The sequence below is a fragment of the Syngnathus scovelli genome, chromosome 2 (genome assembly GCF_024217435.2).
Source record: "Syngnathus scovelli strain Florida chromosome 2, RoL_Ssco_1.2, whole genome shotgun sequence".
NCBI classification, from domain to species: domain Eukaryota; kingdom Metazoa; phylum Chordata; class Actinopteri; order Syngnathiformes; family Syngnathidae; genus Syngnathus; species Syngnathus scovelli.
In genome coordinates this window covers 15,901,510-15,927,401 of record NC_090848.1, presented here as the reverse complement: position 1 = coordinate 15,927,401, position 25,892 = coordinate 15,901,510, and the positions used below count along the sequence as shown (strand labels likewise).

General features: G+C 42.0%; 3 protein-coding genes across 11 annotated transcripts; 2 read left to right on the top strand and 1 right to left on the bottom strand.

Annotated features, from left to right (window-relative positions):
* The first annotated feature begins 319 nt into the window (after positions 1 to 319).
* Positions 320 to 11,620, top strand: mapk13 (mitogen-activated protein kinase 13). The gene is made up of 12 exons (XM_049755366.2): positions 320 to 554; positions 2,295 to 2,424; positions 2,654 to 2,712; positions 4,669 to 4,774; positions 4,969 to 4,998; positions 6,341 to 6,388; positions 6,973 to 7,087; positions 7,637 to 7,708; positions 8,118 to 8,197; positions 9,648 to 9,726; positions 9,791 to 9,964; positions 10,975 to 11,620. The coding sequence occupies exons 1-12, from the start codon at positions 442 to 444 to the stop codon at positions 11,058 to 11,060; spliced, it is 1,092 nt and encodes a 363-aa protein (XP_049611323.1). The 5' UTR covers positions 320 to 441; the 3' UTR covers positions 11,061 to 11,620.
* Positions 11,621 to 11,744: 124 nt separating this feature from the next.
* On the bottom strand, positions 11,745 to 23,094 carry LOC125989243 (uncharacterized). Of its 9 annotated transcripts, none has more exons than XM_049755374.2 (8): positions 22,855 to 23,094; positions 13,510 to 13,580; positions 13,250 to 13,429; positions 13,090 to 13,154; positions 12,959 to 13,012; positions 12,812 to 12,892; positions 12,610 to 12,720; positions 11,745 to 12,537 (listed from the first exon to the last, which is right to left on the bottom strand). In XM_049755374.2, the coding sequence occupies exons 3-8, from the start codon at positions 13,407 to 13,409 to the stop codon at positions 12,511 to 12,513; spliced, it is 498 nt and encodes a 165-aa protein (XP_049611331.1). In that variant the 5' UTR covers positions 13,410 to 13,429; positions 13,510 to 13,580; positions 22,855 to 23,094; the 3' UTR covers positions 11,745 to 12,510. The 9 variants fall into 9 exon arrangements, with proteins under 9 accessions (XP_049611331.1, XP_049611330.1, XP_068506045.1 ...); XM_049755373.2 differs by lacking the exon at positions 22,855 to 23,094 and adding an exon at positions 15,004 to 15,500; XM_068649944.1 differs by lacking the exon at positions 22,855 to 23,094 and adding an exon at positions 13,824 to 14,559 and having other exon boundaries at positions 12,610 to 12,734.
* brpf3b (bromodomain and PHD finger containing, 3b) lies at positions 14,567 to 25,772 on the top strand. Its single transcript, XM_049755355.2, has 13 exons — positions 14,567 to 14,890; positions 15,990 to 17,551; positions 17,910 to 18,066; positions 18,218 to 18,352; positions 18,970 to 19,098; positions 19,278 to 19,590; positions 20,111 to 20,404; positions 21,395 to 21,967; positions 23,325 to 23,406; positions 23,481 to 23,569; positions 23,643 to 23,737; positions 23,834 to 23,988; positions 24,595 to 25,772. Exons 2-13 carry the CDS (start codon positions 16,014 to 16,016, stop codon positions 24,776 to 24,778), a joined length of 3,744 nt encoding a protein of 1,247 aa, XP_049611312.1. The 5' UTR covers positions 14,567 to 14,890; positions 15,990 to 16,013; the 3' UTR covers positions 24,779 to 25,772.
* The last annotated feature ends 120 nt before the right edge of the window (positions 25,773 to 25,892 follow it).

Sequence of the window (25,892 nt, the reverse complement as noted above, 5' to 3'; positions counted from 1 at the left end):
CAAGTTTTAAAATACATAAAATATGTATAAAATAAATGCAACGGAGGGAGAATTTTTTTTTTTTTTTTTTTTAATTGAAAAAAATTCTAAACACTACCTGGGGAAAATTGTCGTTCGGTGATCATTTTGTGCAATCTGTTTATTTTAGTGAAAAAATGACATCCAGACACGACAAGGGGGAAACAGTATTTAATATTATCTAAATATTTTTGTATTTTCTATTTGATGCACACAAAAAAAAGGCAGTAGTACGCATCGCAAATCACTTTTGGGCGTACATTTCCGGTTTTTATTTTATGAACGGTACCAGCCGGAGATGACGTTAGTTTTGCACTACCTCGCACTTGACCAATGTTTTGGCTTCACCTTTTCTTAGCAATTGACAGGCGTTCACGTGAAGGAAGAAGTTGACGCTCCAGCCTACGGCTTCTCCTCTTCGTCATGGAGGCTCGAGCGAGCTTCTGCCGCGAGGAAATCAACAGCACCGTGTGGGAGGTTCCCGAGAAGTACACCCATCTCAAGCAGATCGGAACCGGGGCATACGGTTCTGTTTGGTGCGTCGTTTTATCATTCTAACTCTGGGGTGGTATGAAGGAGTGAGTAGGTCTCAGTGGGAGGCTATGGGTTAGCTCTATTACACTCGCGTATCTGCGCGAGCACGCACACATGCAGGAAGCTATGGGCCTAGTAGGACTGGATTCATGCATGCATTCACGCGCGCACACACACACACGCGCGCGCACACACAATTGGACATGCCCCCTGCAGCATCTAATTAGGGCCACAGGTCCACTATTACAGTTGTCTATCTATCTATCTATCTATCTATCTATCTATCTATCTATCTATCTATCTATCTATCTATCTATCTATCTATCTATCTATCTATCTATTTTCTTTCTTTCTTTCTTTCTCATATATGTATTTGAGAGACAAGCTATCACACTAATCTTGCTGTGGATCAAAACATCCATGCATCCATCCTTTTTCTATACTGCTTGTCCCCACGGAGGTCGCGGGTGTGGTGGAGCCTATCCCAGCAGTGGGCGAGGGAAACCCTGAACCGGTTGCCAGCCAATCACAGGGCACACAGAGACGAACAGCCATCCGCACGTGGATCAGAAATGTTTTTGTTTAAATTGAAAGGAATAATGTGGCCCATAGACTTTTTCAACAAGAAGACACTAGTTAATACGTGTAATGGACAGATTCTATTATGTTTTGTCCTCCTGCTAACATCCAGGAGACTTATTTGCATGTGATCGTGGCATTGCTCATGGCCTTCAATTCGTTTTTTTCCCCACTGGCATTTCTGGTCAATGACGTTATCTCACAGGCACAGTCTCAATATGTGTATCGCAAAGACGTGCAATACGTTTCATTATTGAAATGTATCTTACTTTTATCAATTTGATGCGACCTTAAATGTGCATCACCATTCAACAGGAGAACAGTATTTTCTGGCATTAATAGCACTAAATAACTAAATATACAAAATTGCTTGTTTTTAAAATTAATTAGATAAGATTACATTAAACCTGCTTTTTCTGTTACATTATTCTTTTTATGAGATACAAATTTCTTTAAGTACTCGTTACATTTACACACAGTAATATTGATATTCCAATATTCAACACCCTTACAGTATCGACCTACTACTAAAAACAGGGTACTTACTATAATGTAAATAATAATAAAATAATAATTGCAGGCTCTGATGTATACTTTATGAATTACAGTGACTGAGAAAATAAAAATGAGCATGAGAATTTTGTCATTTTATTCCAAAATAACATTTCAGAATTAAAAATTATGAATTTCTCTTAGGGAGTAAAATTGGTATGCTAGATGTTTTTTTTCCTTTTATAATGACTGCTGATTGTACCTGACTGCAATTCCTACATGAGTGGGTCTCTCTCTTGCAAATGTGTTGGTGGATGGCCCTGCAAATAGCCCAACAAGCTTTTCCACCCACAAACTGCTGCCCTCCAGATCACTGCAAACATTAACAACCTGTTACTTGGCTTTACTGAAAACAGAAAGATAGGCAACCTCTCATGTTCATATTTGATAGAACATTCTTGTTCCTGCCTAAATAAAATTGAACGTCAATTAACCATTAATACTTAATTGTGTAACAATAAAAGTCATGCTGTCCAATGCTGTACACCGTGAAGGCCTAAAGCTAGAACTGAACTCAAGACCTGCTGCTCGCTTTGTGCTGACCAGTGGCCGCTGGCAAATGCAGACTAAGACTGCAGTCTAATTACATCTTGTTCCATTATTTACCACAGCTCAGCAACAAATGAGAAGACTAAAGAGAGAGTGGCCATCAAGAAACTCCACAGGCCCTTCCAGTCAGAGATCTTTGCTAAAAGGGCCTACCGGGAACTGCGGTTGCTCAAACACATGAAGCATGAAAACGTGAGTAGAATGAGACCAACACACTTCCTTGAACAACATTAAAGATTTTCTCAATAGCAATTAACAGTTCAAGTTTGCCACGATATAAGTAGGAGTGTTTTGTTGGCATGATTGGTATGGCTGCCTAAAACACATAAATAGTGTGACAAAGTTTAATTACGTTTCAAATGAATCAGACACGAGGGTTCTCGATTTCCCTTTGCTCATTCTTTTTTTCCATTCCAACCAGGTGATAGGCCTTCTTGATGTGTTTACACCTGTTTCAAGCCTTGATGACTTTCAGGACTTGTGAGTATTTTCTGGCTCATCTACAGTGTTAAGTACTGGGCTGCTAAATACTTACAGGAAAGCTCACATTTGTCTTTGTATTTTATGTTTCTTTGTAACGTAATGGAATGCTGACATTTTTACACAATGATTCTGCTCAGTTCAATTTGGCATCTGTTCAATTTGTTCTAATGTCTTAGACATGATTGTTTACAGGACATTTAAAAAGACTACAATAATTGAATAGCAGCACGGTCGTGGTTATCATGTTTGCTTGCAGTCAAGAGGCCCAAAGTTTGAATAAATATTTAATTCGTACGCACACATAGGGAGATAGTTAATAGACAGAAATAAACTACATGTTTACTACACTAGCTCTGTTGGATGAGTACATTCCAAGCCCCCCACTTTCCTACAAGATAGGATTGTTGGCTAAATGCTTGCATTAAGTCACACGTTGGATGAAAGGCTTATTTGTTCTCCTTGACTTAACAAAAGGTTAAAGTGCAGTTTCAGTAGCTTTGGTAACAACAAGGTCTGAAAACAAATATCTTGGGACCAATATGGTGTTCAACATCATTGAGTTCAATGTTTGTTTTTTATATTCAAACAAGCAGCATGTCAAGACATCATTAGAAGAGATGGGGCAAGAATAGAAATGTAGACACTGTCTGTTTATTTCTGTTCAAGCTAAGTCCATCTGTGATTGCACACTGAAGATGACTAAGTGGGCATGCAAACACCAAGCCAATGTGCCAGTTCTTTCTTCAAGTCCAGAACCTTGTCTGCCAGTATTACAAATTTGTAGCGTAAATAGGGGGTCACTCAGTATGTGTTGACGATTATTAGCGGCTTGCGAGGAAAGCCTGTATTACTCCCGCTCACCTCTAGAAGCACCATGTCAAGTTTGACTTGTTAGACGGAAAATTATGAAAAAGCTCAATAAATCATTCTTAGAATTTAAGGGGGTGTTACGATAAAATTAATTGTGAGTTCTTTTAGAGTTTAATATTTTGACCCAAACTCAAACACTTCCCGCTCAACTCCTGGATATGGACGATGTTTAACTACTGCTAATAAGGCACACAGGGCATAACACAAGATTTTAGTATTCTAAGACAAGCCTAAAAGAATGAAAGAGTGCTCTGGATAGCCGGTTTGTCACGGCTAACCTGCCGAATGCGTAGTGGTTGATGACAGAGGGTCCCAAAACTCAAGCGAGAGTTCCAAGGAGTTAGGAAATGAGAAGGCTTTCAGGAAAGCGTGATGAGAGAAAATGTAACTTTGATGTCAAAACAGGCAGAGCGGCAATGTGACCTCCCACAGCTCAAGTTTCAAGCAAGAACAAATTATTTTGTTTACAGTTAGATTTGAGTCTATTTAACTGTTCTGTTAAAACCTTTGTGCATTTTACCATTTTTACTTTGCATCAAATAATGAATTTACCTAGCTGGGAACATCACATTTAAAACCCATTAGATATCAGAAAATTGATTATTAGCTTGGCCTAGCGGATTCATCAATACGTTTACGTTCCAATATATTGCATTTCAATGAATGTTTGCTGAGTAAACAGCATAGAAAGGTGGCGCTGCAGTTTTCTCGGCTATCTTTAGGAGTCAGGCTTGGTCAAGCAGTGCTAAGTTGGTCAGGGTTGTTATTGCATCTGCCCCTGTTTGAATCTCAGTTCAAACATTCTACAATAATGTCATCTTTGCCTATGCCCTGCAAAATGGCTGGGAATGGGGAATTTACATAATCAACGTGTTTCATAATCAGACACTTATCCGTGATGAAATCATGCAAATGTACAAAGGTGGAAATGTGCCGTGGACTTTAAAAGCGTCATTTTATGATGGATTAGTGAGTCAGCAAATCTGTATGTGATGGCGTAGTCTGATGGCAGGGCTGTTGAGGTCCTTGCCTTTCCATCTGCCTGGGTATCATCAACATGAGCATCTTTTGTGCTTTTCTCAGCTACCTGGTGATGCCTTACATGTTTACTGACCTGTCAAAGGTGCGAGGCCATCTCTCTGAAGACAAAGTCCAGTTTCTTGTTTACCAAATGCTCTGTGGACTCAGGGTAAGCTTGAAGGCCTATTTATAGTGTGTGATAAAACCACATATTTTCTTGCAGTTGGTTGTTTTTTTTTTATTCATTGCATAAGATTCAAAACAAACAAAACAAATACAATGACTGTAAAAGATATTTGTTTATTTTAGAAAATGTTGTATGAAGAAAATAAAGTATTGTGCTATCTGTCCTGTGTTCCACAGTACATTCACAAGGCTGGAATCATTCATAGGGTAAGTACAAGGAGTCTTCTTGCATTTGAGTATTGATTGAAACTAATTAGCAGGTTAACAGGTTAGTGCTTTGTGCTCCTTGTTTTTCTGACTCAGACTGCCTACGTGCATGGCTGAGTTGCAAAAACACATGGGAGCGTTTCAATTCATTTTCATTGAGTCAGATCAAACTGCACCTGCACCGACAGGTAGTATGAGCTAACTCTGACTGCCTGTCTGGAGTTGTCAGGCCACACCCTTCATCTCCATTTCTAACACCCCCGGGTGCATGTGTGGAGCATAGACTGTCTAAAAAAAAAAACAGTAGAAGTAGCCTCTTGGGTGGAAAAAGTGGAAAGTACGGGGTTGCTTCACTCATTCCCAAACAGATTTTTCCGTGAGCTTCTAATTACTGCTTTTAGTATATTGTTCTTCAATTATGTTTATCATTTCAGGTAGTAAACAAAACTTCATACCATAGACGATTTGAGACTTAAGCAGCTGCACATCTGCTGGCTGTAGTCAAGTAGTGCACTCAGTATCACCTAAAATTCAGTATGATGAGGCAAGAACTAAATAAGTGTGAATATCAAATAGAAACAAAGAAACAAAGTTACAACAAAATATGACCTCAAGACTTATAAACCACTCTACCATATACTAATACTGTATAACTAATATACTCAAGTGAGCCACCTTGCACTTTGTCCACATGAAGGTATATACTCTACCTCAAGTACTATATGTTAATTTTCTTTTATCAGCATGCGGTGTGTACAAACTTCCCAATTCCAATGAAATGGGACAGTGCTTAATGTGTAAATAAAAATAGATTACAATGAATTTGCGCTTCATAATGCACCACACATTTTCAATAAGAGACGTGTCTGGACTGCTGGCAGGCCAGTCAAGTATTTGCAGTCTTGTACCACGAAGCCAGGCTATTATAACTTGTGCTGAATGTGGTTTGGCATCATCTTGCTGAAATGGGCATTGGATGTCCCTAAAAATGACGTACCAACAATTGTTGCTCCAGATTTGCTGGATTTTGAACTTTGCGCTGATAACAATTCATATTTCAGGAGGATACAACATCCATGATTTCCAATGATGAGCTTGGGCCCAGAGATGGCTTTGGTTTTTGCATGGTAGAGTTTTAACTTGCATTTGTAGATGCAGCAACCAACTGTAAACTGACAAGGGTTTTCTGGGCCCATGCAGCGATAACATTTTTGAAATGTAGTGAGCCTGTGGGATCAAAAAGCCTCCCAAGTACAAATGACAATTTGCAATTTCACTTCTTAGTGTAAATTTGAATATCTGATGTATAACTAACCTTCACATATCTAATTCTCTAATACAGGATCTCAAACCTGGAAACTTGGCTGTGAACCAAGACTGTGAGCTGAAGGTTTGTATTTGGAATGATTACAATGTCACCTTCAATCAATGCATTTGAATAAAATAATGTGAACAAAATTGTCACTACATCAAACAGTAGCAAGAAAGTTAACTTTTGCACAGAAGCTCACACCAACAAAAGTGTCCTGGCTGGTCTATCAGTATTGCAGACTGTGACGTAGTGTGTATTTTGCTGCATCCACTCATCCATCCACATTGAGTATGAGAACAAACTTCAGAGTACAAAGCTCCATTCAATATGCTACATTTAAGACGATACATTGTGGTATTTATAAACGGATTTCCACAACTCATATTACGGACTACTCAAGACAGTAATCCAAGGTCACCATGTGAACAACAGAGATAGCAGTCGTATTACACACCAGTATAGGGGCCGCTTGATTTTGCAGCTGTTATTTTAAAGGTCAAAGAATTCCATCTTACACAGTGAGGTGCAGGCTGTAACACAATCACGACAGCACAGCACATATCTGCTTATATTCAAAGAGAATATTTGACTTACTTCCAGTGGTTGTTTTGTTTCACTTTCGGGTTTTTAACATTTTTGATTGAGATGATCCGCCTTTGCAGATTCTGGACTTCGGGCTAGCTCGCAGCACTGACGCCGAGATGACGGGCTATGTGGTAACCCGTTGGTATCGGGCGCCCGAGGTCATTCTCAACTGGATGCACTACACACAGACTGGCAAGATAACCGTAGCTATTAACATTCTCAACTCCGTCCTTGTTGTTGTCTCAGTGCTCAGTCAATTGGATCGTCTGGGATCTTTGAGTTTCTGATGTGCAAACATTGTGGCTCCGCTTAAAGGAATGACTTGTCTTTTAGACATGAGTTCTGAGGCGCATCACGGGTCTTTTTGTAATTCTATCACACTGACGAGAAAAATGCATTTGAGTTGGCATCAGTGTCACTCCGGCAGTGAATCTGTCATTGAAGACAGATGGTTCTGACAGCAGACTGTTGACAAGTGATAATGCTGAGACTGTCACTTTGCTGCCAATTGCAATTACAGGCCTTTCCGAAGGATTTATGCTTCTTCAGAGAATAGTGTTTTCTGCTAAGCCTCCATTGTATCGTATTGTCACGATGAGGAACAGCACAATAGTTTCTCCTCACCATTGAAACCTTGTAGCCTACATACCTCATTTCCACATATTTTAGGAGCACTGAGTCAATGATGTCGCAGATGTTTTTCTCCTCACTCACATTTGTCTCCTGTGTCGTTTATTCTAGTGGACATCTGGTCTGTGGGCTGCATCATGGCCGAAATGATCAACGGAAAAACCCTTTTCAAAGGGAAAGACTGTATCCTTTTGCCTGCGCTCAACTCTATCATTGCATAGTAATGTCATATTAGTGTGCATGAGTCTCAGTACAAGTTAGTTTGACACCAAAATGCTCTAAAGGTTAAATAAAATTCAAAAAGTGAAAATATAATTTTCACTTTATCAATTTTATTGACCTTTAAAGTAACAATGATTTTTTTGAGGCCATCACTGCATTCCTGTATCTGCACTCTAAGATTTTAAAATGTCCTGATGTCTCAGCTCCTTCCACAAATGTTCAATAAAAAATGTTCAGGGCTCATAGAAAACCACTTGGGGCATTAATATTGCCATGATTTCAATGAATTGAACGTACCTATTGGATGTGTATATATGTTGCTTGGACACCTTTCTCAGCCGGCCTAAGCAAACCTTGACTTTATTACCAGACATGGACCAGCTGACACAGATCATGAAAGTTACCGGAGTGCCTGGACCAGAATTTATACAGAAACTAGACAGCAAAGAGGTACTACAATCTGCTACAGCATAAAATTTTAATGGGAACATAACATGGAACAATTAATTTTTATGTATTAAGTACAACTTTGTGGGAGTGCCTGCCAACAACTGCAAAATCAAACAACCAAGTAATTCTGGCTCTTTCTGAAAATGTGCCTGCGAGCAAGCTGTTCTAAACTTCCATCCCACTGTTGGTGTCTTAATTAACAGCATAACCACCCACCCACAGAGTTTCTCAGCCACTGATTTGACAGATAAGCTGGACGAAGTTCCGGAGCGGAAAAGAAAAAACACTTTGACGTGGCAGCTGAAGCACAATTATCTCAAAACTAAAAGGAACTGAAAAGTTGGCACAGACAACGTTAGATAACAGTGTTACCGACATTAAGCTTCTGAAAATATAATTCATCTAAATTATTTACATGAAAGGAGGGAGGGTGTTTTTTTTTGTGGCACAAACAAATCTTTATGGAATTAATTATCCTATTGATTATTCCATCCATTACTCGCGTAATCGCCCACCCGCAGGACATGGGGCGGAGGGTTTTTGTGTTTGGCAACACGTCAATGCACCACATACTCGCTTTAATTCCACACTCGGAGCTCTTCTTCTGCTTGTAGAAGGAAGCAGTCGTTCGGTGCAAACATTCAATTCCACAAAAGAGGATTGGTTGTCAAGCTTATGAAAAGCAGGCTTGCAATCAGCCCAGCAGAATGTGAGGCCTGGGGCACTGATGACGAAATGAATGAAAGCCTGCCATGAATATGTCTTTAAGACACTTGTAAACTGTTTTAACGCATAAGAAAAAAATGCATCAATCCCTCCATGAAACCAACAACCAACAGTACCAACATAATGGTGAATAGTAACAAACAAGCATTGACAATGAATAATGAATGCTTTACTTCTAAACGTGAAATGAAGATGATGCTGTGTGCGAGCGCATGTGTGCGTGTGTTGTATGTACACAAGCACTATAGTGTATGTATTGTGTAGTGTGTAGCAAAGAAAGATGGCTTTATATTGGTAATGATTTATTAAATAATAGGATGTGTATTGACGTGAAAGATTGCACAAAAATACACAACTTTAAGTGAGCTGGGTATGAGTGCAGATATATTATTTACAGTTTGGCTCGAAAGGAAAAAGCTCAATTTTTGCTGTAGTGCAAGACTGATGTCAGCCACTACTCCAATTTTCAGTCCTTAATAAAGCCCATATTCGCATAGTATCTGGGGACCACCACGATGTATTAAGCAAACTGTTTGGCGTGTTGGCTGGGCAATAGTATTGACTCAGCATTCTGAGAGAATTACAATTTCTTTATGTAGCATACATTTCAGAATTTTCTGCTTTACCAATGCATCATGGGAATAATTGATAATCGTGGTTCATATTTTTTCAGCAAATTCTACAAAATTGGTACATTTATCTTTTTGTTTCATACAAACAACAGGCAAAAAATTATGTGAAGGCCCTTCCTCACTATCCCAGAAAAGACTTCTCAACATTGTTTCCTCGAGCCAGTGCAAACGGTGAGTTTGATTTAAATCAAACTTGTTCTTGCATGCACATTGCTGATAATTTGATTGTTTGCAGGCATTGACCTTCTGGAGAAGATGCTGGTCCTGGACTGCGATGAGAGGCCCACAGCCGAACTGGCACTGGAGCACCCGTACTTCGACAGCCTCAGGGACCCAGATGACCTCCCTGAGCCCGAACCATACGATGACAGCCGCGACAATGCCAAGTTAACGCTTGAGGAGTGGAAGCGTAAGTACAAGCAGCATATAACATTTTAAAAGAGAATATATTTGTAAAAGGGACCGTTGAACCTTAGTAAGATGATCCAACATTTTTTATTTTTGGAAATAACAGTTAGATACTGTTAAAAATGAAACGTAACCGCCCCACTCTGGAGTGCAAACTGATTTGCTATTGTTTATCCCTGACATTACAAAAAAAACAAGCTGTGCCAGTTTTGACTCAGGGATTTATTTTTTTGTGTGTGTGTGAAATCCAGCTAATTTAACGAACTATGTAACAATTAGACAAACCATCCAAGAAACAGTTATTTAGTACTTGCTGGACATAATGGTGGAGATATGATGCCATGGCATCAAACAGCTAACAAAGTGTGCGGCCCTCGTCACCACAATACTATTCACAGCCAGCAGGAGGCATTTTTGCATGGTATTTGGCGAGGCCCTTGTAAAAGTGCAGTACCGTATTATCTTTGCTAAGGGATAATTATGGCAGACTTGCCGATCTAAGGTTAAATTCTTATCACAGACTTATTTGATACAAAATTTGACACACACTGGTGTGTACCGGTACTCATTCTAGCAGCAGTGCAAAGTTTAATAGATTGTGAAACGTATATTTTGTGTGTATGTACATTGACAAATTTAATTTGCAGTCAGAGTTTTTTAAAGCACAGTATGCCATTTAAAAATCTGATTGTGAAAGGACTCTCAAGGTGTATGGGGTGTATGGTGCTCATTCCCTATGGTTAGCACTTTAATCCTAAATCACTTCTTTCCTCATTTCTTGGAAAATTGAACTTTGTAGGCAAACAGAATACATTTCTGTTTTATATTGAGTATTATAAAATGGAGATGGCAGTGGAGAATCTCTCTCTGTTTTTAGCATTAGAGCTGTTCAACATTTATGCTGTAGCAGAACTGCAAGTGAATAATTGATGTTAAAACCACTCTTCGGTGGTGCTCAGTAAAACCAGTGGACAGGATGGAAAATGAACAATGTTCTCTTCTGGCCTACAGGGTTATGTTTCAGAGAGGTGAAGAGCTTTGTGCCGTTCCCTCGGCGAGACTCCAAGAGAAAAAACACGTTGACTATGACTCCCTGACTTGATAAATGTCACGACATAAAAAATGCTCATGTCCTAACTACTGCGCAGCCAACTGTGCCCTTGTATATTACAATCAAGGATTCCTGTTATTGCTTTTACTCTTATCATTTTTACATTTCAAATTCTTTTTTTTTTAAACACTTTTGAGTCAAGTGTGGGTGTTTGTGCTAGAGACATTTCATGTTACTCATACAGTTGACTCAATGGTTTGCCTGGCAAATTCTATTAGTCTTTCCAAATAATTGTACTTGTGTGCCAACTTAGCAAAGCTAAATTCATCACCATCACAAATGTAGTGAGTACATGAAATATTACTGTAATTGTCAGATGCATTGTTTTTTAACATTGAATCTTAGTATAATATATTCTTTTAGGACGTTTGTGATTTTTGTTCTCTTTGCTGTCTGATTGCACTTTATGACTTAGTACTTTTAAGCCAAACATGTGCCCTGGATGTTGCTATTTGTATGTGAAAAGAACAGGTGCATTTGCATGTTTTTGTTCCAGAAATCAATACAGGCAAAGTAAATAAATAAAATTGAAAGTAATTAACTAAATTGTGAATTAATGTTGTTAAAATATTTGAATGTGAAATATAATCCTTGAACAATGTATTCGTTTAGTTACAAACACATTTAACAGACGTCTATACACTGGTCATAAAAAAAAAGTTTGCAACAGTTTCAGATCATTTTTGACACTTTAATGAGTGTAACAATTCACATTTGATTCATGTCACTGACCTTGCATTTCCAGGCATTTGGAAGCAAGACTATCGCACCAGGTGCATACCTTGGTGATAATGTTTCAATTTTGCACTTTCATTACACTTTGAATGCTACAGTGGTTATATTGTTGCCTTGTGTGAACCAAATGGAATGTACAATTAAGTTACTGAGCCCATCTTAGGGGTATATTGTACTACAAAGCAAGATTAATGGTTTAGCGAGCTGTGTTGAGGCTAAAGCCAGGACTTTGTCTTAGGAAAGCGGCTCTTTTTGTTTTTAACCCTTTAGATCACCATCGTAATTTATGATAAACTTGTAACCTGGTCGAGATTGGGCTACGTTGTGGGTTTCACATTAAATCGGCCTTTCACTGTTAAAGCCCTCTGGATGTCAATTGAAATAGCGTCACCATTTGTGGATACTGGGTGCGAGGATCCTTAAGATAGGATAGAGATGGTCTTTGGATCATCAAGTCCTGCTTTAGATGCCTCCTGAGCAGGTATGTGAGACAGTAATTGAGTATGCAGCATAACATTGCAGTCATACGGGAGGAAAGCTCATGTGCCACCGGTGGCACCAGACGTTGTGGACCCGGTTGTCCTCGATCACTCCACCGGCGCAGTCGTCATAGCAATTCTTTGCATAACTGGAAGTGTGCCGTCGCAAGTTGCTTCCACAATAAAGTGAATTACTGTATATACACTTGCTGAATGTTTCTGTCATTTTATTCCACATGTTTTCATGTGCTGGGGAGAGCAAGAGAAAATGTCATGAGTATACAATGTCAATCATACTCAACTAAAATATTTTAGAAATACCTTGGTCTTGAGCTCAAGTATTTCCAGCTTTAGTTTCTTTATTTCAAGTTCTTTTTTAAGGTTGTCCAGTTCCAGATTCCTTTTGTACAAGGCACGGATGGTATCTGCCACCTGTACAAAGAGTTCTGGTTCAAAGATCTTAAGCAGCAGAGAAAACTGAGACAACTTTTTCACTGGTGTTGTACTAGGTTCATGGATTTACTTGGCATGGTGCACTTTGCCTTTTGGTTTGCCTGGCAGTGGAGGCCGTAGGTTGAGGGGAGTGATGGAGAATGCCCTCTCCCTGACAAAAGAAAATGACAAGCAATTAAATGACAAATTTAAAGGTCAAGTGATGAAGATATATTACCCCTAAAGGCCTGTCCGAGTACACAGAGAATGTGTCTTCATCATCAATCTCCATCTAAAGAATAATTTGAGGGCATGATGTAGATTCAATACAGCAAACATGAATGACAAATAGCCGTGACAGCTACGTACCTTTGGAGAGGACTTATGAGGGACATGTACTGGTGGCTCCACCAAGACCACTGTTTCTCCTTCCACTAAAAAGACATTGATATAGAAATGACCATAACTGAAAGTCCCACAACAAAACATAGCCATGTAGTGCTTCACCATTACAATGCTTTTCACATACCCTGGACATATAAATGATGCTGGGAGCTGCCGGCACTGGGATCTGATTGGAAGGCTCCCTCTATCCCTTCGATGATTGGACAGCCCTCATTGTTGGAGAGGTCCAGCTCCTCGGATGCTGTGTATGATGCTGGAGCTGGCTCCACTCCAGTTTTCCTCATCTCGTTTTTTTTCCTGTTTGCTTAAGGTGGTATTGCAACTTTAAAATGTGACACATATTATCCACACACTGTAAAGAAAATAAACGAAGCAGTTACATACCACTTTGGATAATGTTCTTATGTTTTATTTTGATTTGCTGCCATGTCCGTTTCACGGTGCTGGTACCACATCTAATAATAAATAAAATATTTGTTAATGATATTTATCACATGATAAGGAAACAAAAAACGACTTCACTTTAAATTGGCCGAAATTAAATTGATTTTGACCAATCACCCATAATTGTAAAGACTTAACTCACGTACTAAATGCACATCTTGAGAATCATTTTTGAATGCATTTGATGTTTCAGACTTCTGCCATTTCAGCGGTGAGAAATGAACCACTGGGTCTAAGAATAAGTGTTTTCTCACTTGTTGACACGATCAGCAATTTTCTGCCAGCATTCTTCTCTTGCCTTATTTGCAGCAACAGTGTTGCTTTTTGCAGTGATCATTTCTTTATATTCGTTGTAACCCTCCATGATTATAGTTTGCTCTTCATGAGTGAAATATGCGGCTCTCGATCGCTCCATTTTCGCGGATCTTGAGTCAAGTGACGCTCCAAACCCTTACATGTGAATGCGCACAAATCCAGGATGAGAGCCTGAGTTAACAAAGCGAGTTGATAACTACTGTCGTGGTACCACTTATCTCGGATTGCGTTTATAGGCTTTGTCGATCCAGATCATGCAATGAAATCCAGGCTGTGTTGAGCTTCAGGTTTAGACTTAGTCGATCCCGATCATGCAAAGAAAGCCTAGCTATGTGGACCTTCAGGTGTCACGTTTGACTCTGTTTATTAGCCTGGGCGCCAAAATCGTGCAGAGTGACGTCAGGAGGACTGGCCCAACGTGTTTCAAGATGTAGAGTGTTAGACAAACCGGAAATTAAACATTTTGTGATCATGTTAAATACACCTTGGACGATTAATATTTACCCCAATAAACCACCAAATTCAGAACTATCACAATAAATAAACTGATAACTTGATTTATGAATATGTTTTGAATAACGATGATGAAACAAATGTAGTAATTTGAGTGGCGTTTAAAAGTAATTTTATTTTGATAAAGGTATCCGGATGTTGTATTGTAACACCAATGGCGTTAGCCTTGATTGGCAAAACTAGCCGGATGAGGCTAACACACAAAATTAGGTCGACATTAGATAATCTCTTAGAATATAATTGCACATATGTAACTCGTATGCTCGTTAGATGTATGGGCGTTGATTCCCAACCTCTCAATCGCCTTGTTTAGGGAGGACCGACGCGTTAATAAATAACGACACATACCGGCTGAACCAACAAACAAGAGCAAGTTAGCTTTTAGCTACGGGAGTCGAGCAAGTAGACCACAGGCTAGGTGGCAACCATTTCTGTAGAAACGCCTCAGCTCGCCGGCTGTGAAGCTACTTGTGTCACCCGATTGCCATAATAGGTAAGAATGTTTCATTTTTATCGGTAATCATTTCAAAACTTTCAAACCCTGTCAAACTGCGACGATGTGTTTTGTTCTTTCCGTGTCAGTGTGAAAATAAGACCATAGGTTACCCATAGTACAGCATATTTTTCAAAGTTAGCAGCCGAGCAAGCTGTAAATAAAAATGTTTTGCGACCGCTCCAGGGAACTGTCATAATGCGGTTCTCACGCTAAATAGACGCAACACCATGACTCTAAATGCCAACGGCGAGTGTAAGCTTTAAAGTGCTTATTATGGTGTTTTAAAACTGTAAATATGGCTGACAGTGTACTCCTGAAATAAGGACACAGAGCTGTTGAAGGCTGCGCCTTTCTTCAAGGTGATTGGCTCAGCGTGCCTCAATCAAGTATTCCTGAAAGCTGATAGGCTGACGGCCTCTGTGTTTGGGTAAAGAGGTAGAAGAGTGAAGTTGTTGAAGTTACAGTTAACAAAAATAATTCTTACGTTATTGTTCTTGTCCTCGGCCGACCTCGACCAGGCAAAAGTTAGAAGTAAAGGCAGTCCTAATTTATTGTATGTTGTAATAAAGTTAATGCCATTCCTTTTCTAAATGTTTTTCCACTTTCTCGGCTACAGAATATAATTTATTTATTTTATTAACATTAGTATTGTAAATACTTCTTTGCATCAGAGAAGATGTTACCTACTTTACATGTTTTGGCTATTTTCTGCAAAGCAGGTAAAGTCTTCCCTGTCTGACTAAAAGAACTATTAAAATAGTAAACATAATGAAGACAGTATGAACGATTAGTAATTTAAACTCCAATTGGTGTATGTAACACAATCTGCATTTATTATTGTTTGACAATTTGTATAATTTCATGATTTAAATCACAGCTTGTGTCATCCATTTGCCTGCATAGATAGATGATGAAGCTAAATGCCTTTTTTAAACAAAAACCAAATATTGATTGACACACAAGAGAAATTAGGTTGCTGTTGAAGACATTGATGGGAGCTTCTCTGTAGACAAATGGTAATAGACATTTTGTATTCCTTCTGCTCTGGTGGTTCTAGCTGGCTTACGGTGTCATTTGCTAAATTTTAATTCCACAGGAGGCAACGTGTGATCAGTGGCCTATGAGGAAGCCACGCCGCAAAGGCCTGGTGGGCCCAGGATGTGGCAAAGGTGACAGGAAGTCCAAGGGGACACCGGTCGTGGGTTGTGGCGTCGGTGCCCGCCAGCAATCCCCATACAGTCGCAAAGCATCTCCGAGCAAAGAAACGCTCAGCTATGCCCAGGCTCAGAAGGTTGTGGAGGTGGAGCTGGATGGTCGGCTTCACCGCATCTCCATTTTGGAGCCATTGGCCATCATTACCGAAGACGAAATGATGGCGCAGGACATCAGCGAGTGTAACAGCAATAAAGAGAACAGCGAGCAGCCATCACCGCCCGTCAGTGCTACACAAATCGTCAGCAAACCCGTCACGCACCGAGGCCGGCGGAAAGACTCCAAATGTCCGTCTTTCAAGTCTCCGCCACGTTCGAAAAACCACTGCACCCGCGCTCAACCGCAAACGCCTGAAAAGTTAAATGCAACGCACAATCACCTACTACCCCTCCCTGAGCCTTCGTTTCGCCTTGTAGACACGTTTACCCACTTGGAGGCACCCCCTCTGCCCACGGCATATTACCGCTACATCGAAGCTTCGACCGAGGACCAGGATGCTTTGGCTGAATACGACATGGACGAGGAAGACACCGCCTGGTTGGAGATGGTCAATGCCGGCCGAAGAGCGGAGGGCTGTGGCGCTCTATCAGCAGACACTTTTGAGCTGCTGGTGGACCGCCTGGAGGATGAGGCGTACCAGGAAGCGCGCATTCGGGTGCCCTCTCAGAACGCCATTGACGACGACGCCTTCTGCTGCGTGTGCCTGGACGACGAGTGCCTCAACAGCAACGTCATCCTTTTCTGTGACTCGTGCAACTTGGCCGTGCACCAGGAATGCTACGGTGTTCCCTACATCCCTGAGGGTCAGTGGCTGTGCCGCTGCTGCCTTCAGTCCCCTCAGAAACCCGTTGACTGTGTGCTGTGCCCCAATAGAGGCGGCGCCTTTAAGCAAACCAGTGATGGCCGCTGGGCGCATGTTGTTTGCGCTATCTGGATCCCTGAAGTCTGTTTTGCCAATACAGTTTTTTTGGAACCAGTGGAAGGTGTCAACAACATTCCCCCCGCACGCTGGAAACTTACCTGCTACCTGTGTAAGCAGAAAGGTCGCGGCGCAGCCATCCAGTGCCACAAGGCCAACTGCTACACCGCCTTTCACGTCACTTGCGCTCAGCGTGCTGGCTTGTTCATGAAAATTGACCCAGTGCGCGAGACAAACGTCAACGGGACCACATTCTCTGTCAAGAAAACGGCTTTCTGTGAGACTCATTCACCTGCGGGCCAAGACAGCATCTCGGATGAGGAGAGCGAAGGAAGCGTGGTGGGTAGCAGAGGGAGGGCCAGTCGGGGGCGGAGTGCTTACACAGATGGCCCCGCGACGCCAAAAAAAGGCAGAAAGTCTGAGAGCGATGGCAAGATGGATAAAAAGAAAGGGAAGAGGGACCCGAGCTCCACAATACTGAACAATGCTTCGCCGCAAGTGATAGTGCCTGAAATACCCACAAGCAGGTATAGTTCAGTATATTTCACCCTGGGTGTTGTCTGAGCAACATATATACATTACATGTTTTTAAAATATTGAATGTGCCCCAATATTCATCCATTTATTTCATATCCAGTAAATTCTAAGGAGGGACGCACCAATTCATTAGCTGGTGACTGTTCCATATTACATATTACATATTGTATGAATGTCCTTTTATAATGTTTATTATTTATTGAGCGTTGAGGGGAAAAAATATTAAGAGGGTATGTTTCTCCCCATCAAAACATCTTTAAAGTGATCACTGTGAATTTGTAACTATCAACTTGAATCTCTTGATTCGGAATTTGTAACTATCAACTTGAATCTCTTGATTGTGTCCAGGTTGAATGCCATCTGCAAAGGTATTTTCTTTCAAAAGAAGAGCCAATTCATGCAGAGGCTGCATAGCTACTGGTTACTGAAGCGTCAATCCAGAAATGGTGTGCCACTGGTCCGTCGTTTGCACTCTAATGTCCAATCCCAACAGAATACTGAACAGGTCAGGGTGGGACTCGAGGTTACCCCCCTCCCCTTTTTTTTCCTTACCATTTTGAACAATATCTTGAAATTAATTGGCTACTTCTGGGATGTGAAGTTTCTCCATTGGGGCAAGTCATATAAATTCATTTGTTAAATCTTTTACTCTGTAGCCTGAGGTGGTTGATGAACAAGTATCAGCAGCCCGAAAATCTTTGAGATATTGGCAGAAGCTTCGACATGACCTTGAAAAGGCCAGATTGCTGGTGGAGCTCATCCGTAAAAGGGAGAAACTCAAACGAGAACAGGTAATTTTGAGTAAGGCTGCATTTTACACTGCATGCCAAAGTGCCAATCACGGTTTCTGTTTACGTGCCTTTTTGAATGATCATTTCAGAGAACACTATTTACATTCACTGAACACAGAGTTTTCCGTCCCTATTTCAGCCCCTCCCAGACCGTCCGAGTAAGCTAAATGCCATAGAGAACGGACTTACCACTAACCCGTCACACACAGTTGCTGCACACCTGACATGCAGCCAAATAAAGAACAAATAAAAACTAAAGCAAATGATGTATCCTGTATCATTTTTGTATCACCCATCACCATGCTGTGCACATACGTGTGTGTCTGTTTTTATTTTACTAATGTTTTCTTTATTTAACTGTGTGGCTGCTTGTGCAGCACCTGTGTGTGGCGTGGGAATTATGTTTTAAATGCTGGTTGGCTACCGTCAACGAGGTTAGACCCACATGAGTCAGGGACGCATAACTCAGGGACGGAGGTCACAATGCATATCCAAGTGCGCACCCAAGCCATATAGTGTAAATCAACTTACTTTGCCAAAGTGGCAAAAATATGGGTATACCTTTGAGTGAACAGTACTATAACAGTAAGACTTTCATGCCCATTTAACAATTGCAGATCAAAGTCCATCAGGCAGCTCTGGAGCTGCAATTGACCCCAATGTTGATATTGCTCCGCTCAACTATGGACCAACTGCAGGAGAAGGACACAGCTGAGATCTTTGCAGAACCAGTTAACATCAAGGAGGTCAGACTTTTTAAAATATCTTTCTATCATTCCCACAAACTAGAAGGCTTACAAATATCCCAGATTTCTTGGTGAGATGAAGGGATAAGATCTATGGGGAACGATTAATTAATTGGTCAGGACACGTGTGCCAAGAATATTGTTGAGCCTGCTTATTTTGCCTTGCGTGTTCTCCCCAGGTACCAGACTACATGGAGTTCATAAGTCATCCAATGGACTTTTCAACAATGCGCTCCAAGCTCGAAAATCATCTCTACCATTCTGTGGCTGACCTGGAGGTTGACTTCAACCTTATGCTGTCCAACTGCCTCCTGTACAACAATAAGGACACCGTCTTCCACCGCGCCGCACTGCGTCTTCGGGACCTTGGGGGAGCCGTGTTGCGCCATGCCCAACGACAAGCTACCAACATGGGCCTGGAGCTGGAGACCGGCATGCACCTACCCCAGTCACCGCAGAAGCGAGAATTTTACAGCTGCACGTGGGAGGATGGTATGCTACAGGAGTTGTTTTTTTTTTTTGTATAAAGCGGTCCCTCAAAGTTAACCACAATCCATTCTGTGACACTGGTCAATATTGGATCTGATTAAAAGGCCAATGACGCACATGGGATTGGTACAAAGATAGCAAGTCGGGGGGAAACAAACTATCAACTTAAAACCTGAAATTACATGGGTCTTTATTTCAAACTGGCATGTCACTGAAACACAGCTACACTGGACAGAAGGAGGTTAAGAGTCTTAACTCTTAAATTAGTCCACTTGCGTCACAGGAACAGCCGGTGCCGAGTCACTCTTCTCACGTTTTCTCATTGAGAATTGTGTCTCCAAAAGAAAAGGAAAAACATATGAAATCATTTGATGCTGACTAACGTCACTCATGGTGATAAGTTTCGACTCCAAATGTTACAAACTTTAAGACCTTCATCCTTTGAGGGACCCCTGTAGGCAATCTATAAACAACATGTCAAGGAGGCGCTTGCATGCTAGCATGACCTTATTCTTGGGCCCAGTGGACTGTGTGCTGAACCCAGCCAACCGGCTCCACATGAGTGTGGACGAGCAGCTGAAGGAGTTACTGGACAAGCTGGACTTCGTCAGCTCCACGCGATGCAGCAGTGCCCGCACGCGATGCATGCGCCTGCTCCGCCGCGAGATCAACAACATTCGCTTCCGGCAGGGTCCGCACCGCCACAGCCTTCACAACGGCCGTCTAAAAGAAGACAGCGATGAAGAGGCGGAGCCAGAGGATGAAGATAAGACAAATGACATCAAGGCAGAAAATGGCCTTTCAACGTCAGACAAAGGTTAGTGATGAAAAGCCGGCGTGTAAGAGAACTATGCCAGCGCATGTGCTTCCCCCCCTTTTAAATCCACTTTTGTTTTAATGAGACCAGTTGTGAACATGAGCTAACGGCAAATTGTCCTCAGGTAATTGAGCCAGGGTCTCCCCCACGCACCAACCCCAACCACCCCACTGTCTCCAGTCTAGTAAGTAGGGGCCCACAGAGTCTCGTTAGCCATGGCTGCCTCACAACTCCTCTCTCCAAGTGCACTCTTGCACCTCTTCTCCACATCACTCTCATGGGCTCACCACCCTCCATTTGGCCACATACTGTACAGTCATGCCATATCATCCCACGTCTGGTTCAGACGGGTCATACCGTCGAGGAGGAGGGCGGGAGGAAAGTGATTACGTCAGTGGCACCATTTAAATCCAGCCCTGCTACCATGGTGCTGGTGTGCAGTTGTGAGAGCAATGTGAATTTTTCACTCGTCTTAAATCTTGTGAGTCTGTATGATCTTACATCCCCCAGAACACAGTGGAACCTCCAGAAGGTCAAGCTCCAATGTGGTCATACGGTTTAGAATTTGGGCATTTTTGTGAAATGACTCATGTAGCTTTAGCTCACACTTTGTTTGTGGGTGGGTGGGTGGGTGGGTGGGTGGATGGATGGATGGATGGATGGACGGACGGACGGACGGACGGACGGACGGATGGACGAGGACAGTTTGAACCAGACCAGATTATTTCCGATGGGAAAAACAGATACGGAATCTGAATATGTATTAAGTTGGTCAGCGCCCTGCAACTGTTTGTGTTTGACTTCAGAGGTTCCACTGAAGCGCAAGACTCTTTGTGATGTGGTTAGACAAGTAGAATTTTTGGGTCACAGACAAGGTGGCATTTTCCTGTGTGACGATGACACCACTGCATCACACGACATACTCAATGGCCATTTCATGTAGCGACATTCAAAGCAAAAGTGAATTTCATGTTTACTGCCCTCTTCCAGACGACCTCAAGTCCACGTCGCCCCCAACACTGGAACCCACTGGGCCGGCACCTCCTCCACGACTGGGCGACACGCCACTGGAGCCTCCCACATTGCGGCCAATCACAAAGGAGCCCTTGCTCTCCAGCTGGCCCAGCAAACGCCGAAAGCTTGTTGGCATCCTCACAGACAACGACACGGAACTCATCGATTGCACTAAAGCCCAGGAGATGTCGCCGCCGCCGCCAAGTTTGCACAGCAAGGGGCGGGTAATGGCCAACGGCCTTGCCGACCTCAGCACCCCCACACGGCCACTCACCGTGGGCGTTGGACGACGGACCTCTGTGTTATTCAAGAAGGCAAAAAATGGTGCTAAGCTGTTCAGAGACAATGCTTTGCCTAATGGGAAGGGATCGCAAGACGACAGCACAAGCACCTCACCCTCCGCACCCAACACCCCCTCTACTACGCCTTCATCCACCCCTACCAAAACCCCTCAGAAAGCCATAGGACCCCCGTGCCTTGACGACCCATGGACCCCCAGTAGAGACAAGAACTCAGATGAAGAGCTGGACAAAATGCTGAATGAATGTGGTAAGAAACGTCACCTTTTGTCTTTTTTTTTCTAATATGATACAACAGCTAAATTATGGAAAGTATATTTCTAGCCACTTCACGTTAGAAAGGCGCTGACAATATGTTGTATTTAGTCCCCCCCACTACACACTTAAGAGATGGGCCAAATGTAGATATCACATTCTGTTGTGCAGTGAACATCATATAGAACTTTGACCTTTATTTTATTGTACCTGTACTTGTCAATTGCAGCAGGATCTAACCACAGCAGGTTCAGATGAGCCACAGATAAATGTATTAACTCTTAAGATTGTAATCAGGATCCAGGTCAGTGTGTGTTTGTCTCTCTGTGTGTTTCAGTGCTTTTAAATATATAAAAACTAGGTGAAAACATTTGTAAAGGTTTGGGAGATAAATTACTACTTCCGTATTTCAGGTTCCTAAAGATGTTCGTACAAATACAGTGGAGCTTTAATGTTGGTATCTTAGGATTGCGTTGCCAGATTTGTCCAGATTTTGGTCATTGTTTTACACAAGAAAGTACTGCGTTAAAGATCAACACCGTTTCCGATCAAAATTTACAAAGAAACATTAGTGGTTTGTGCACTGTTGTCAGTTCACTGACAGCCTTGGCATAGCCGTGGAAGGCTCAGTTGTGCTTCTCTGTGCGAGGCGTAAACATCATTGACTGTCATACACCTCGCAGGTGTCTTTTACCTTTTTTTTTAAAGTCTAACTTAGCTTCCAGTACCTATGGCCCCAAAGAAAAGAAACTGCTAGTAGCATTACTGTTATTAGCATATTCCTGTAAAAATCAATTTTCTCAACACCCTCGGGGTCTTTCCTGGCCGGCCCTTACCATATAGGTGCACACAAACAGACAAGTAAAAAAGAAAGACTTCAACCTTAAAGGACGCAACAGAAGCCACGGAAGTAGTTCCTCAGCAGAAGCTCGTGATGGGTATTTTGCAGACCCGAGGCAAGCCCGAGCATGGAGTGTGTGCCCGGCTTCCACCTTCAGCCAGAGATCACGGGTTCGCAAAGCTTCATGCTTTAATGTCTCCCTGGAAAACCCATTTCCATCAGCTATTTTGATGTGTCATCTTTCAATCAAGTGACTAAACAGCCTTGTTCACCATGGCTACAGCCAGCCCAAAATGGCTGCCCCATCCCAAAATGCATTGTCATATTGTGGAATGTGGTCGCCATTTTGGACTGGTTGTGCTCATGGTGAAGGGAAACCGTAGTGTACAGTATGCGAAAAGCCGTTCCACTGGCAATGTCCTAAGAGCACACGCGCCGTGAATGTGAGCATGTGTTGGCCACGTCTCTGTCTACTTCCAGCCCTCTTGACATTTCTCTCCTTTGCTTTCAGGACTGACCAATGGTTTTGACAAGCACCAAGACGGCGAGTGTGATTCTGAATACAGTCCCTGTCCAGTCCTGCACAGAGAAATGTAAAAACGTTGTGTGCCCTAATTGTTGTCTGCTTGTCAGACATAATTGACTAAAAGGACGCATTGTTTTATAGCGCCTCGCCGCCTAAACGGAGCCTCGGGAAACCTGCACTTTCCAAACTTCCCTTCTTTGAGATGGTCAACGGTGATACCAATTACACTGGTGTGTGTCGATTTGCTTTTCTCTCATCTTTTCCATTGCACAATAAATGTATGCCCTTTATTGTTAACCGTAGGTAATGGCAGCCAAACATCTGAGGATGAAACCGAGCTCGAGCCTCTGGACCTGGTTTGGGCCAAGTGTCGAGGATATCCGTCCTATCCTGCCCTGGTAATACAGAATCTAATGCCTTAGCAAATATTCCTTGAGCATCACCTCAACTCTGTGGTAGCATCATCAGTCTGGCTGACTGCAAGTTTGTTCCAGATCATTAACCCAGAGATGCCGAAAGAGGGCCTGTTACTCAATGGCGTGCCCATCCCAGTCCCACCCAAAGAAGTCCTCCAACTGGGGGAGCAGAGGCAGGAGGAGTGCAACCAGAGGCTCTACCTGGTGCTGTTTTTCGACAATAAGCGAACATGGTGAGAAGCGCATGCTGGTCTTCATTAAATTGTGCGCAAATACATGCAAGAGTCCTCAGTATGGAGGAATGGGATCCTTCTTTCTAGCAGCTAGTGTAACATTCAAGATCATGTCAAGTAAGAAGTGTCCAAACCCTCCAGATAATCTAAATAGAAAACCATTTTGATGGAAAAATCGTTTTTCGGTCTAACAGATGCGAGTCCATCAAATTGTTCCACTCTGAAATATATTTTTAATTTGCACATTCCTAATGTGTATGTACATTTAAAGACAGAAGAGAACGGCTGACAACGTCAAGACAGTCTTGTGTTCTTATTTTAAGAGAGTGTCCACAGCATCAGTGGAATTTACTTGTTCAAAGGTGTCAGACAGGAAAAGGTCACAGAAGTTGTCTGTGCGTGTGAATGGTCGCGTGACCTTCGATTGGTTGCTCTACCCAAGTGTATACATTTCATGAAGCTGTGCAACTGACACACTCGCGTTGATGTGAGTATGTGCGCAGCCCCAAAAAGAAAGCGCAGCACACGCCTTTTCTAGTTGTTGTGCCTTTGATCACCAGATGGCGCTACGTTCTTTTCTTCTCACATCTGTCCTTGTACTTGCAGGCAGTGGCTCACCCGCGACAAGGTGACCCCCTTGGGGACGGACAACACTGCGGACAAGCTGCGTATCATGGAGGGCCGCAAGCCCAGCCTCCGCAAGTCGGTGCAGGTGGCGTATGACCGCGCCATGATCCACCAGAGCAGAGTGAGCCACAGCCAAGGTTTTGTCACATCCAACTTCCTGTAGCGCTCGGTGGCCTCTGCCAACATGAAGCCAGCCCGGGACCCCCTCTTCACCCTCCTCATTTAGTGGTCTGCTGCGCCCTACTGAGTCTTGTGTCCGCTTGTATTGTACGTCAGGCAAATCAATTGTGGCGTGTTTGTGTGCGACAATGAACTTTTAACAATATTTATTTTAAGTGCAGAGGACCTATGAATGGATCACTGCCATCTTTTATACAATAGCTAGCTTTTTACATACACTTTAATCTTTTACGAAATACACTTGTACAGATCAAAGGTACACTTAGTGTGCCTTATGTTTTTAAGATGAAGACTTAGTCATTTTGTGTTGCTCTTTTCAATCAAGCCACGAGGGGAACATGAGGCTGTTTATATTTGTGGAGAATTCATTCCTGACTTGCTGGCTGCATTGTGTGTGTGCGCGCGTGTGTGTCATTGAACACAATGAATGAGCCAATGTTTTTAATTATAAATTCTCTTCTTTTGATACAAGAGAAATAATTTATTTATGGAAGACAACTATAGAAATAAAATTATATTGGTAGAACAAGAATTATATTTAAGAAAATGTAAGGTTTTAAGAAAAACATTTTAACAGGTAAACTGCTGACGTTGGGCAGAAACCCAACACTTTTCAGGAGACCCTCAAATCAACATTGTTCACCCAACATTGCATCATCAAGGATAGCAAGCCATTTTCAACACCTTGGACTGGTCAATATTCGGTGAACCCACACCTGTGGACTGACCCATAGATTTGTAAAAAATAGATATGGATTTTACCAAATTGTGAGGTTTTAACCAGCAATATGCACATTTGGGTTGTTGCTCCCAACAAGACACACCCATCCCGACATAAATATTTTTATGAATATGGGATATAAAAATTGACACCTTCATAAGCTTGTGCACATTTTCTCTTCCTACCAAATACTTTTTTTAATCCATATTTCATCTGAGGAAAGAAATGCGCTATTAAAAGCTTTTGGAAAATCTAATATGGGTTATCTTTTTGAATGATGCAAGTTTGGAAATTTTGTGAAAATGCAAAGTTTCAAAGAAAATTGAATTGAGTTGTGTGTGCCCAATTTTCAAAGGGAAGTGATTTAAGTAGACGG

Bases quoted from the DNA above. Each gene is read 5' to 3' on its own strand.
- mapk13 (XM_049755366.2), top strand. From the start codon at position 442: ATGGAGGCTCGAGCGAGCTTCTGCCGCGAGGAAATCAACAGCACCGTG. The intron at 555-2,294 runs GTGCGTCGTTTT...TATTTACCACAG, and splicing joins GGGGCATACGGTTCTGTTTG to CTCAGCAACAAATGAGAAGA. The intron at 7,088-7,636 runs GCAAGATAACCG...CGTTTATTCTAG, and splicing joins GATGCACTACACACAGACTG to TGGACATCTGGTCTGTGGGC.
- LOC125989243 (XM_049755371.2), bottom strand. From the start codon at position 13,984: ATGGAGCGATCGAGAGCCGCATATTTCACTCATGAAGAGCAAACTATA. The intron at 13,581-13,823 runs GTGAGAAAACAC...ATTTATTATTAG, and splicing joins ATTGCTGATCGTGTCAACAA to ATGTGGTACCAGCACCGTGA. The intron at 12,721-12,811 runs GTAAATCCATGA...CTCTTTGTACAG, and splicing joins GGCAAAGTGCACCATGCCAA to GTGGCAGATACCATCCGTGC.
- brpf3b (XM_049755355.2), top strand. From the start codon at position 16,014: ATGAGGAAGCCACGCCGCAAAGGCCTGGTGGGCCCAGGATGTGGCAAA. The intron at 17,552-17,909 runs GTATAGTTCAGT...GATTGTGTCCAG, and splicing joins CCTGAAATACCCACAAGCAG to GTTGAATGCCATCTGCAAAG. The intron at 19,099-19,277 runs GTCAGACTTTTT...TGTTCTCCCCAG, and splicing joins AACCAGTTAACATCAAGGAG to GTACCAGACTACATGGAGTT.